At 38.1% G+C, this 14,220-nt stretch overlaps 1 protein-coding gene across 8 annotated transcripts in view; it reads left to right on the top strand.

Moving 5' to 3' along the window:
- The window catches only part of smoc1 (SPARC related modular calcium binding 1), a 143,809-nt gene that overhangs the window by 80,979 nt on the left and 48,610 nt on the right, over positions 1–14,220 (top strand). For all 8 annotated transcript variants that reach the window (XM_012968040.2, XM_012968039.2, XM_012968045.2 and 5 more), the window contains 1 exon segment: positions 5,683–5,730. In XM_012968040.2, the coding sequence (XP_012823494.1) occupies positions 5,683–5,730 (48 nt within the window).

Raw genomic sequence — 14,220 nt, 5'->3', positions numbered from 1 at the left:
TAACCTTGGAATATTCTGCTTTCAGTTGCAAATACAAATACTATATAAGTTTAAAACCATTAATATATGTGTACAATAATGTATACTGAAAAATTGCTTAGAATTATGGATTTCATAGCTCTTTGGTCAGTGAGGTTCACAAAAGTTCATCAAGTTATTCGATTACTAAAGAGACATTTTATAAACTCTCTTACCCTTAGAAGAAAATTTAGTGTTAAATTGAAATTTTAATTCAAATTTAGCTCAGATTTAAATATATAGTTTCAAGTTGGGATTCAGTTCAGCTTTCTTCCAAAACTTTTGTGGTGGACTTGGTATCAGGCTAAATTAGAATGGTTGGTATTAATATTAATTGGGAAGGTAGAATGAAGAGCATAAGCTCCTACAGTGCTATTATGGTTGCAGAAAGTATAGACATTAGTCTGCAGAAACCATGCATTAATCTCTAGAACTCCTGAGTGAAGTTTTTTTTCATTAATTGTTTTATTTCATTGTCTGTATGTTCTGCATCTTGATCCAGAGTTGTGCTGGGCCGCTGCAAGGTATTTAACTGACCAGCTGATAATTTCTCCTAGTTAGTAGGAACATTGTAGTGCAGCAGGAGTTCCACCTACTGGTCATCACAGTGCAGTGCAGTTAGGAGTAATAAACATGGCACATTTCCGGCGCATGAGCAAGAGAGATAGTAAGTTGCCTCTTCTAAAACAATATATACAATGCTAAACACATTTTATAACTAATATGGATATTTTATTATTACAGTCTTATAAGAATGCTTCTAATAAGGAAAGTGATTTGGCAGGCCCCAGTCAGGGGCAATTTAAGGGCCAGTGGGCCCAGGCCAAAGTTCTCAGTAGTAGCCCCCTACAGCCATGCCAATAAATTTGTGATAGTGTAACCCTCAAGCAGATGAACTAGGATATGTAAGGCAGGCAGTAAAGAGATGGTCTGTGTTTACCAAAGCAAAATTGAGGTTCAGGTGCACCTTCCTGAACTAACAAGCACGGGAGCAGATAAGCCATAATTATAAAATGTATATTATACATTAAGGAAGCATTAAGGGGGGACATAAGCTTCCTGAAGATCATATAGAATTAGGGCCCTATATCTGCTTTTTTTCCTGTCACATATGCTCTGGTATTTCTTTCTGATCCTTTGAGCTGCTATAGAGTTATGCATGTATGTTTGTCTCTCTAAACTCTAAATAAATCTGAACTGAGTTGATGTTCCCCTGTATTCATGTGCCTCTAGCCAACATAAGCACAATCACTGACAGATAAAGGTCCAGCTAAACCATCACACCCTTACTGAATCAACAATGTGAATAGCAAAGGCTCTGAAAAAACAACCAACCCTTCACTATCTCTTCCAAAAGCAATTGCTACAAACTGTACTTACAGAGCATATCAAGGATCAAGGATGCAAACCAATGTAACAAATGTAGCCTATGTGCAGCAGGTTGTAGAACCCCTTGCCAAATTACATATTTGGTTAATTTTGTAAGTGAAAAGAAATAAATATTTACTGTGGGTAATCAGTGGGTAAAAATTAATGCACAGATACATTTTATATATTTTATAACTAAAACTTAGGAACACAGGAAATAGTAATTGTGGCATGTGAAAAAATTTGGACACCCATCCATTTGTCCAGAGATAATCACTGTTTAGCCTGTCACTCAACCATGGACTCCAAGCACCTGAGTGGGAATAAGAAAATGAAGTTAACTGGTGCCTACAAAGCAGGGGAAGGCTAAAAAAAGATTTCAAAATGCTTCCAGCTCACAAAAGTCATCAAGGATTGTTTTGCATCCAATAAGGATTATTTATATCTTAGTTGGGATCAATTACATAGTACTGTTTTATTACTACAGAGAAAAAAGAAATCAATTTTAAATTTCTGAATTATTTTATTAAAATGGAGTCTATGGGAGACGGGCATTCCGTAATTCGGAGCTTTCTGGGTAACGGGTGTCCGGATAAGGGGTCACATACCTGTATTAGAAGAGCTGTTAGGTTGAGGGTACACATAGGGGTGATTTTGAGATGACTGTATATTGAGCATCACTTTCCTTACCTTAGAAGTCTATCCCCTACAGTGCCTTGACCAGTTCTCTTATTTTACTAAATAAAAATCTGAGATATTTTAATTTTAATTTCAGTGCTGAAACTCAAAATTACTGTGACACTGTTTTATGTTATAAAAATAAGGAAAATACATTGAATGCTGTTTGCTATGTGTATTCAGTCCCTACCAGCACCAGGTCTGGGTGGCCGGGCACCCTAGGCAACTGCTCTTTGTTTTGGCCTGTTCTTGCACTAAAATAGAAATATCCCAGTAAATAGGATTTGTTAGTCAGGGAAATGAAATAATTGGGCAAGGCTCTAAATAGTTTTGCAAGGCATTTTACACTGGGACTGGCACTCTGACTACAAGAATATAATATATACTTCTGTGTGATTGTTCTGTCTAGGGAACATGGGATAGTTTGTTTATGGAATAAAGGTCCTAGGGCTGAACCTTTCAATAAGTGGCGACTGGCAGTCGTTGTCTATAAGGGCAGCAGAAGGTGAAATGGGGGGCAGAGGGCTCAGCCTGATAGTATAGAGACAGCAGAAGGGACAATATGGTGGCAGAGACCACAATGAGTGAAGCATGAAGGCGGTTGGTTTTCTTTCTTATAAACTACTGATCTGACCACATTGATAATCACCTACAACCTTATTCAATATCTCTTTTGCCAGCTGCATAAAAAGGACTTTGACAGGCCTGAGCCACTTCAGTCTAAAAGCAATGGACTTGAAGAATTGCTCTGCCACCCAGGCAGGAAAGCTTTTGGCTGTGTATAAACAGCTCTGTGTGGTGCTTTCAGCAAGTTTATTGTTTTCATGAAGCAGCTATCTTGCCAAAGTGCTTGGTTGCTGGGCACATCCAGGTGCATGGAGATACCATAAACAGTTGGCTATGAGCACTGAAGGGCTCAATGTGAACAAAGATTCATACTTGCTGGCACTACTACATTGGTATAAAACTTACTGTAAGCCCTGCACACTATGATCTTGGCCCTGCATTACTCTGTTTAGTATCACAGTTACTGATATACCTCTCTGCTAGCTGGAGAAATTACACTATAGTTCTGTGCGCTTTATAAAATAAATGTTTGTTTTGCACTTGGTTCATGAATAAGAGAATGTAAAGAATTAGTTCCCTAAACTCATCAATCCTTATGCCAGTAAATCACTGGAATATCACTACCCAAAAAGGCAAGCTTTGAAGAAGCATCTCCTTCCATTTACAATAAGACAAGCAGGATCTTGGCTACATACAGTACACATTAGACATTCTTTTTTTTCCTTAGCGAAGTGTCCAGACAATTACATTGAGTCAGAGATGTACGCAACTTCTGTAACATTCCTGAAATTTGTAAAAGTCCTGGAGAAAGTTAAAGATGTTACCAGAAAAATCCATTTTGAAGCTCAATTCATAATGTCACTAACAACACAAAAAAACTTGGCATTAAATTGTCATTAAAAGTTGAATTCTCATACCCACCCAGAACTTCTGAAGCATTTAGCGCATAGATCCATGTAGGATGATTAGGAATTCTTCCTCTACAGGCCTGATAAAGAAGCCCTAGTTCAGTTAACCCACTATCATGTAAATATTAATAAAGAACAAGATTTACTATTATTTTGTATTTATATTGTATACATGTAAGGAGATGATATAAATATTTATATATTATATATTTATTATTTCCTTAAAGGGATTGTTCACCTTTGAGTTAACTTTTAGTATGATGTAGAGAGTAATATTCTAAAACAATTTGTATTTGGTCTTCATTTTTATACTTTGTGGTTTTTTTAATTATTTCAATAATTGTTTAGAATCTATATTCTATAACCAGCTATCTGGTTGCTAGGGTCCAAATTACCTTAGCAACCAGGGAGTGGTTTGAATGAGATACTGATATATCACTAAGAGAGGGACTGAATAGAAAAACATGTTCTAAAAAGTAACAATCAAACAGTAGCCTCACAGAGCTGCCCCTTTTAAAAAAAACTACAAACTACAAATCATTCAGAAACTATAAGAAATAAATAATAAAGACCAATTGAGAAATTGCTTAGAATTAGTCATTCTATAACATACAAAAGTTATATTAAAGGTGAACCACCCCTTTAATGTAAATAGTTAAAGTAATATGCAGGTTATGCAGCTGGTGGCGCTAAGCCCACCTGTGAGCCTATGTAAGACAGTGTCTTGCGGGGGCACTTTCTCTTTTTGGCTATAAACATTAGAGGCAGCACAGCAGCAAGACCTGTTGGGGAGGTTGGTACCTAGACTAGCTAGTAATAGTAGTACAGGCAAGTGATCCTCTTCCTTCCTTTGGCTTTTGCTGCAATCACTTTAACTTTTTGTTAAAGTGCAGCTTTTTACTCTGCTGCACATGTGCATCCAGCCCAAAGGAAGAAGACAGAAGAGAATCACTTGCCTGCATGTACCCCGGGCCTGTGTGTTTTTTTGCTAACAGGAGCACAAGCCTGGGGTATCAGGTAAGTGAATACAATCACTGGGGGTGCCTAACATTTTGTAACCCCCCCCCCCCCTCTCCCCCAGTGATTCCACTTTTCCTTCTCTTTCTCCTTTCAGGACTGTCATGCAGGGATTGGTTGGGCTGAAGGACCCATGTTATAGAGCAGATAATGAAAGAAATAAAGAAAGGTTATATTTGCTCTGATATTTTCTTTTTATCTTGCATTGCTGTTGGCTGTTATTTCCTGAATTCATGTGTTTTCTTGTTTTTTTCTCTCTCAAAAAATGATCCAGAGGGTATGAGCATACAGTTCCTGCTCTGGAACTAGCTTATGTTTATCTTGTATGCCAAGCTGGAGGTGGATATAATGCTTTGCCTAACAGCATGCTGTCATGAACAAATATCTTAAAGCAAGATGGTGTCAATGTTACAAAGTAAATATATCTGCTGGGATGACTAATCAGCTGGTTATTATACCTATTTAATGGCAGGATACCCTGGAAGCTCAAGTCATGTAGGACTGAAATTTGCGAGCTCTTCCTCTTGGTGTAATTTTGCCTTCCATTTTCAAGGCAATTAATGGAACGTATATTTGGCCTCCTAGTAAAGGATTGTGAATGAATTTTGTTAGGGAATACAGCACTAGTTGAAGTCTAATGACTGCAAAGAACTCCTTTAAAATACACTAGTGGTTTTGTGGTAACAAGGGCAAATATTTGCATTGGGTCACTAACCTAATGCAACCAATCAGCAGTTAGCATTTACCGCCTAAAATCAAGACTGTGATTGGTTGCTGAAGGTTACAGGACCAAGATATACTTTTCCCCTTTTAGTGTACCTAATCACTATTGGTAATGCATTCTTTTACTACCAAGGAGACCTGTAATTCAGCATTATGTTGATTGTAAGCTCTTTTGGGCAGGGCCCTCTTCACCTCTTGTATCGGTTACTGATTGCTTTATATGTTACTCTGTATGTCCAATGTATGTAACCCACTTATTGTACAGCGCTGCGGAATATGTTGGCGCTTTATAAATAAATGTTAATGTAATGTAATTATGTTGGTCAACTGTAATGGCCAGTGTGGTGTAAAATAGAACTAACATTGGGAACATTTTACATCTTGTTTTTCTTTCTCTTTAAAGGTTCTGTAACTGAGAAGCCCTCAAGTCAGGGCAATTCCGGCAGAAGAGGTGAGTGCAGTTCTGTTATTTGATATAAAATAATCAAGTAATACTAATGTTTCCAAAAGAAATTGCCTGGTGTCTCAAAGGTTTCAAAAGTGAATTACAGCGTTGGGCAAATAGTTGAGAACAGAAATCAGAGACAAAAAGGAGCCAATACCAATGAAGCAGATAAAGTAAAGTATCCTTGCTGTTTTCTGTTTAAAATAATTGTGAGCCATGTGTTTTGGATGCCATATCAGTCAGTTTCAAATCATTTTATAGCCCTATTTCTGTGGGGGCAGACGATCCAACAATTAAACTGGGTCTAGAATTTGCTGCCCTGATACCACATAAAGTGTCAGAATAATTATTAAATGGGCCATTTAGAACATAAATCAAGTTTTTCATTGTATAGAACCCCCATGAACAATATTAGAGATTAGAAATTATACGTTTAGCCTTCATATGTCAACCAACCAGCGAGAGCTTTATGGAATGCAAAATGTCATCTAAATTTAGACGTTTGTTTAGGTAGTGTTAGGTAGTATTAAGATAATAGTACTAGTCGGGTAAATTTCTTCCCCTTTTCACATGATTATTATCATTTCCTTGTCTTTGAGTCCTTGACTCAGAGAAGTGAGACTAGTGAAAGCAAAAAGAGTCAAGAGAAAAACAGTGTATGAACTGGCATAGTAAATATGGTTGAAAATGAAAGAACCGAGGTAGTAAGTACTGAAATAAAAGGTTAATGACATGATTGAGGAAATTAAAAGAGACAGCAATTAGGGTACGGAAAATGAGACACCAGGCAAAATGGAAAAGCAGGTTTAAAGAGACCAGAGGAAAGGATGTGTATAACAATGTCGACTATGGGGCAGATTTATCAAAATGTGAGTTTGGAGCTTAATACATAAAAACTCACCTATGTTCTATTCATTCCTATGGGATTTTTAGAAGCTTATTTATCAAATTGTGAGTTCTATATTTCACCCATTGATAAATACCATTCTAAAAATCCCATAGTTATGAATAGAACATTGGTGAGTTTTTATGTTTTAAGCTCTAAACTCTAAACATTTTGATAAATCTGCCCCATAAACAATAAGCAAAAGGGTTACACCAGGATTAGTATGTTGTATGTATGCATGCCGATAGTTTATGGTTCCCCACTCTAGTATGCAAATTACTCCTGACATCAGGCCTTTATGAACATTCCAGCTTAAGAGGTGATGAATCAGTCCGTATTATCACATGGGGTGAGTAGATTGTCTTAAATGCTGTTACTGGATCATTCCTCCAGTACGGAAATACTTTTACTATGGCAAAGTGCTTGGGACAATTCTAAAATTCTGCTAGGTTCAGTGTTGGTTTCAAATGTTTGTATTCTGCTAAATTATATATATTTTTTTCAAATGAACTTACACTTTTTTGTTTACAGCTCGTGATTTATATAAAAATGTTAAAGGGGCACTATCATCAATAATAAATGTTTTTATTTGTGCTTAGAAACTCTGTATATTGTTGAGTAACAGGTATCAGTGATTTCTTTTTTATGTCATTTTTTTCTGCAGGAGTGTAAAATATTAATTTTCTTGTATTTTTGGCCACCTATGTCTCTTTCCTTATTTGCAAAACACAGCAGTCCAATATGTTTGTGAAGAATCTCATTCATCCAGGCCATGGTATATCTGTAGTAATTTGTCAAACGTGCTGTGAAGCCATTTCACCAGTCATCCAACTGGCTTTCTGAATTGAGAGCCAGTTGGATGACTGGTGAAACGTCTTTAAGAAAAACACAGCAAGTTCATTTGATTTGACTTAAACTACAGATAAACCTGTAGAATTACTTGGGGAAAATAAGGGTCATTTGTACATATAAAACATCTGTACTACCTGCTTACATTGTTTTTGTTTCCCACGAAAATCAGTATTTTTTTTATTTGGGGTTTGTAATGCTTGGTGATCATGCACTGGCCCATAAGTGCCGAGACTGAATCAGATACTCTGCCAATGCTCCAACAGATAGGCCTGGAATTCATGTATGAAAAGTTCAACGGAGAGTTTTCTAGTATGGAGCACCAAAATGGCAGTGTATATGGGTATTATGATAATGTGGTGCGACTCAGGGATAGAGAACTTAGTTAGGAACATATGAGACACAAGTGAGGTGTGGTAGGGCTTTGAATTGTAAGAAAATGGTTTTATAAGTTCTGATTTACTTGACTGGGAGTATAAAGAGGATAAACAGCTCAAAAGCATTTTCTCTTTTGGGTTAGTTTCTAGCTGTGAAGGTTGGCTGAGAGCCCGAGTTAGAAGTCTGGAAGGGCGATTACTACAGGTATAGGACCCATTATCCAGAATGCTCGGGACCAAGGGTTTTTCGGATAAGGGGTCTTTCCGTAATTTGGATCTCAATACCTTAAGTCTACAAAAAAAATCAATAAAACATTAATTAAACCCAGTAGGATTGTTTTGCATCCAATAAGGGTTATTAATATCTTAGTTGGGATCAATTACAAGGTACTGTTTTATTACTACATAAAAAAAGGAAATCAGTTTTAAAATTCTGAATTATTTGATTAAAATTGAGTCTATGGGAGATGGGCTTTCTGTAATTCAGAGCTTTCTGGATAACGGGTTTCCGGATAAGGGGTCTGATACCTGTATTATTTATCTGCAAATTGCAAAGAAAAAGGGACTCAGATTTCGATAGTGGTATAAATATGATTATAGGAAAAAAAGGAAAGTAAAAAAGTTAAAGATTACCTCAAGGGAGCAATGTATAATGTAGATACATTATATTAATGGTTAAATGTTACAGAGTGAAACAATTTATGAAAATAGTTAAGGTACCAAGTATTACCCAGGAAATTGGATGTTACGTCTTTATTTTAAATAAAAAAGCACTCTGCATTCATTTCTCAGATAGAAATGCAAAGCCGTAACTGCCTGCAAGCAAATTAACCGTATAACCAAGCTCAGCGCACTTGAAAAGGTGTATGTAGTTTTATTTGTAACAGTGCACTGCCAACAAGTTCTCTAAGACTATGAAATATTTTAAGGGCTGTAATTTTGGGGGGAAACAGATGCCACAGTGAAACTCACCACCTCAAAATACCCCTTGTTATATGTTACATTCCATCCATCGGAACCTATAAAATCTGATTGATCTCACAGATTAGTGGGCAATGGTATGTTACATAGTTACATAGGGTTGAAAAAGGACCAGAGACCATCAAGTTCAATCCTTCCAAGTAAACCCAGCACACACAACCCACACCTACCAATCTATACACTCACATACATAAACTATAAATACAACCACTAATACTAACTGTAGATATTAGTATCACAATAGCCTTGGATATTCTGATTGTTCAAGAACTCATCCAGGCCCCTCTTAAAGGCATTAACAGAGTCTGCCATTACCACATCTCTAGGAAGGGCATTCCCCAACCTCACTGCCCTCACTGTGAGAAACCCCCTACGCTGCTTCAAATGGAAGCTCCGTTCCTCTAATCTAAAGGGGTGGCCTCTGGTGCGCTGATTGTTATTATGGGGGGCAAAAAGTACATCCCCCTATCTGCCTATAATCCCCTCTAATGTGTTTGTACAGAGTAATCATGTCCTTTCACATGTGAAGTAGTAATGTTTTTTCCTATTTCTTCTGTGAACAAAATATACTCATTGACCTCCTTTTACCTCTGCAAAGTTTTTTTGCATTCCTCATGGATGAGTTTATGGTCCTGTAATAGTTTTGTCCTGATGTTTAGCACCACAAGGTCCTAGTAGTAAATAAGGCATCTCTCACAGGAGCTCATGAATTAACTTTTTTTGTTTAAGGTTATGTAGTTGAATACTTTTTATCTGAAATTTTAATCCAAAATCATTTGATAGCCAAAAGTGTCATAACCCATGTAAATGGGATTTTTTTGGAGCTTGTTTGCATAACAAGACTAGTGCTACATGTGCCATTGTCACAGATAGGATGTGTGTCAATCAGTCTTTTGTTTGGGTAATCAAAATTAAATTAATGCAGCATTTTATACATAAGGGCCATCTCAGGCAGACCTTATACGCTGCCCTCCCTTTCAGACGACATGGTATGTTGATAGACTCATTCATAGGAAGGGATGTAAAAAGCCAAGTTCCAACTAGGGGTTTGGTAGAATGATCATTTTTTTTTCCTAATACAAGATTTCTTACAATTCAGTCAACTAAACGTGAACCTTAGTGTTTCCCAGTGTTTAACTACCTTTGATGCTTGGGGTCAGTGAATATCTATTTTTTATGAAACCTATTGCCTGCAGAGATTTTATGACACTGAATAAGTAAAGCATATACTGTTGGTAGAGGGCCTCAGAACATCTTGAAAAATGGCCCTAGTGCTTGCAAATTGTGAGGTCTGCAAGAAGAATGGTTGTAATCTTTGGTAGCAGAGGCCTGCAAGCAGGGGGTTAGAATAGCAGCCCAGAAATGGATGACACTTTATTACTTCTGTAGAATATCTCCATCACTGGCCTTAAGCTGGTAGCATTCAAGGTGTATATAGAAATAATAACTCTTTCTTTATGATCTGCCTAATCCCACAGAGTTTATTTTTAGAATACCTTCTTAGCTTGTATACTTTTTTTTAGAGGGCCTGCCAGGTATCAGTGCCAAATGTAAGACCTCATCATTTACTTCATAGTTGAAATAGTGTGAAAACTCTGGAGGTGTTCCTGTTATGGGGAAAGAATGACAGCTTGTGATTAATCATGCTAACTCCATGCAGTGGACACACTTAATAACAGCAGTGTCATACAGAGACCCTAACCTGCTGGGGATTTGTAGAAAGCCAGATTATTTATTATTAAAAAAAAATGTAAATGGGAGAAAATGGGAACCTGGTAAATTACACTGAATTGGGACTTTGTGATTTATCACTTGTGTATTTGCTGGCTTACATACGCGGCAGTGAGCCCTAGAAAGCTCAATGTAAGCACCTTCTCCATCTCTTGTTACCTCGAATTTTCTTTTATTTGGCACTAATTGTACAACTTGCTTTGGGAATGTAAGAAAGAACGATTAACCTGTAACAGAGAAAGATGGAAGGGTTTCTCTGTATAATTAATTAAAAAGAATATTGAATGGATGTGTTATTTCTAAGCACTGGTTTTTACACACTTGATGGCCCCTCTGGAACAGTGAGCGTAATGTGAACATGTCGGTTACCATTTTATCCAGCTGAGCACGCCAAGGCTGAAATGTACACAGAAATGTTCACAGAAATATAAACTGTATGTGCAAGGATTTGTAGGTGCCATTGCAATTTCAGCATATACATTTCTTACTGCTCTTTCCTGACTGCTTAATACATTTCTTACTGCTGGTTTATGACAGCCTGACTTTGGTCAGTTTGTCATAGGTTTACGATATTTTAGACTGCAGACGGGTCGGACTGGGGGGTGCAGGGCCCACCGGGGCTTCTGCCTCAGGGGCCCCTGCACCCCCCAATGGCCCCCCCCTTCACACACCTTCCCGCAGGGCCCACCACCCATCCGCCCCTCCCCCCGAGTACATATAAATTAAGCTTACCTGCAGCTCATTGGTGGAGGAAGATCAGAGGATCGGTGGAGTGTCCTGCAGGGATTGCCCCTGGATTGCAGGCTAAAAAAATTGCTTGTCCTTGAAGAGATAAACCAATAATGTCCCTTATTGCTTTAAAAACTGCCAGTGTGCATTTATATTAAGCAACTAAAAATGCTCTACCCTTTAAACAAACCACGGATTGTTTGTCGATATATAGCAATATACTTCAAGCTGGCCAACTACTTCAAAATCATCCCCAGTCTGGCCAGTCCTGCACTCACTTTAACCTGATTCATTAATAATTCTGCTACTTTATTATACATTTTTTCGCAGGACACCAATAAATTAAAAGGCAACATGGCTGAATTTTAATGTTTCCCAATACATAGATGTTACATTGTGCTTTGTATTGCCACTCACATTGTTTCATGTGCATACAAATAATTCATTCAAATGAGACAGCGTTCTGACCAAGAGTGGTGCCATTAATACACAGTACATTAGGACATTGACATAGCACTATTCAAGATGCATGGGGAAAGTCCTTTGTGCCCTCTCATAATACACTTATTGTACGCTCTAAACAATTATCTCTTCTAAAGTTGACTCACCAAGGCCCTGTCTTTCTCACTCTGCTTTGACTTGCATTTAGCCAGTGCACTTCTCTTTTGCTCCTCAAAGGTCCCATGCAAGAATAAGCATAGCCAATGAACATTGTACTTCTGGCAGCAGTTTTCTCTGCCATGCAGTGAATTTGTCAATCAGGAATCAAAAAGGCAAACATAAGAGGCTTTCAGTAGGGCTGTTAGGGGTCGAGAGGCCTTCCCGTCGTCTCCACTAGCTTTTAATCACAGAGCAGAGAGAAGAATTGCTGTGACAATTAGCACATTCAGTGTATTGCTCTTCTAGTTCTATGTGAGTCTTGTTCTTTTTCTTGCATAGATGCACCTGCAAAGTGGGCTAAAAAAAGGAGAAGAGATCTTGTATTTCCCACAAAGCCTCTGCTCGATCACTTCTCGTTGCTTGCTAATGTCACATCTGTGCACTCTGCTAGCTTTGAAGTACAAAATTGCAGCACAATGCACTATTGAGAAACTCACTGTTACTGCAGTTTCTCGTTTCTTTTCTTCTTGGAAATAATCTAAACCCATTACAGCATCTACGTTTAAGGGAATTAAACATCTAAAAACATATTTTTGCTTTTACCTAAAATGGTACTATTATGGTTATTCACTGTAATTTGTAGTAATGTACCTTGTGGCAAAGTGAGATGAAATTTGATTTCCAGTCTGTGGGAGAGTCCCCTTATTTCATTCTTTATTCTTTTGTTATAAAGTACAAGTTTGCACTCAAAAGGGCACAATAATTTCTAAAAAATCTAATAGTAATATTATCTTATATAGAAAAACACATATGGAAAACAGTGCTACCTGTACTGTACAAAGCAGTGGTGTAACTAGGTGCTGCCAGGTCCTCCCCACAAAAATTACTTTAGAGGGGGACCGAGCACAGAGGAACCCCTACCTGCCCCCTGCCTAGGAGTAGCAGCTGGGGAGAGGGGGTTTCCATACCACAGAGAAAGCAGACCCCATGGTCCAATGGCAGTGCCTACTTCCTTTATTACATAGTTACATAGTTACATAGTTACATAGTTACGTAGGGTTGAAAAAAGACCATTGTCCATCAAGTTCAACCCATCCGAGTAAACCCAGCACACAACCTATACTAACCAATCTATACACTCACATACATAAACTATATATATACAACCAGTAATACTAACTGTAGATATTAGTATCACAATAGCCTTGGATATTCTGCTTGTTCAAAAACTCATCCAGGCCCCTCTTAAAGGCATTAACAGAATCTGCCATTACCACATCACTAGGAAGGGCATTCCCCAACCTCACTGCCCTCACCGTGAAAAACCACCTACGCTGCTTCAAATGGAAACTCCGTTCCTCTAATCTATAGGGGTGACCTCTGGTGCGCTGATTGTTTTTATGGGAAAAAAGAACATCCCCCAACTGCCTATAATCCCCTCTAATGTACTTGTACAGAGTAATCATGTCCCCTCGCAAGCGCCTCTTTTCCAGAGAAAACAACCCCAACCTCGACAGTCTAACCTCATAGCTTAAATCTTCCATCCCCTTTACCAGTTTAGTTGCACGTCTCTGCACTCTCTCCAGCTCATTAATATCCTTCTTAAGGACTGGAGCCCAAAACTGCACTGCATACTCAAGGTGAGGCCTTACCAGGGACCTATAAAGCGGCAAAAATATGTCCTCATCCCTTGAGTCAATGCCCTTTTTTATACAAGACAGCACTTTATTTGCTGTAGTAGCCACAGAATGACACTGCCTGGAATTGGACAACTTGTGATCTACAAAAACCCCTAGATCCTTCTCCATTAAGGATACCCCCAACACACTACCATTCAGTAGATAGTTCGCGTTTATATTATTCCTACCAAAGTGCATAACTTTGCACTTGTCAACATTGAACCTCATTTTCCAGTTTGCTGCCCAGTTTTCCAATTTGGTCAAATCGCTCTGCAAAGCGGCAGCATCCTGCATGGAACTTATAGTTTTGCACAATTTTGTGTCATCAGCAAAAATAGAAACAGTACTCTCTATGCCCACCTCCAGGTCATTAATAAACAAGTTAAAAAGCAAAGGCCCAAGGACTGACCCCTGCGGTACTCCACTAACCACACTGGCCCAATTAGAAAATGTTCCATTTACCACCACTCTTTGTACTCTATCCTTCAGCCAGTTTTCTATCCAATTACAAATATTATGTTCTAGGCCAATATTCCTCAATTTGATCATTAACCTTCTGTGAGGTACTGTATCAAACGCTTTAGCAAAATCTAAGTAGATGAAATCAACTGCCATTCCAGCATCAAGGTTCCTGCTCACCTCCTCATAAAAGGCAACTAAATTA

This window comes from Xenopus tropicalis, chromosome 8 (genome assembly GCF_000004195.4).
Source record: "Xenopus tropicalis strain Nigerian chromosome 8, UCB_Xtro_10.0, whole genome shotgun sequence".
Taxonomy (NCBI): Eukaryota; Metazoa; Chordata; class Amphibia; order Anura; family Pipidae; genus Xenopus; species Xenopus tropicalis.
This window is presented reverse-complemented; position numbering and strand designations above follow the sequence as displayed.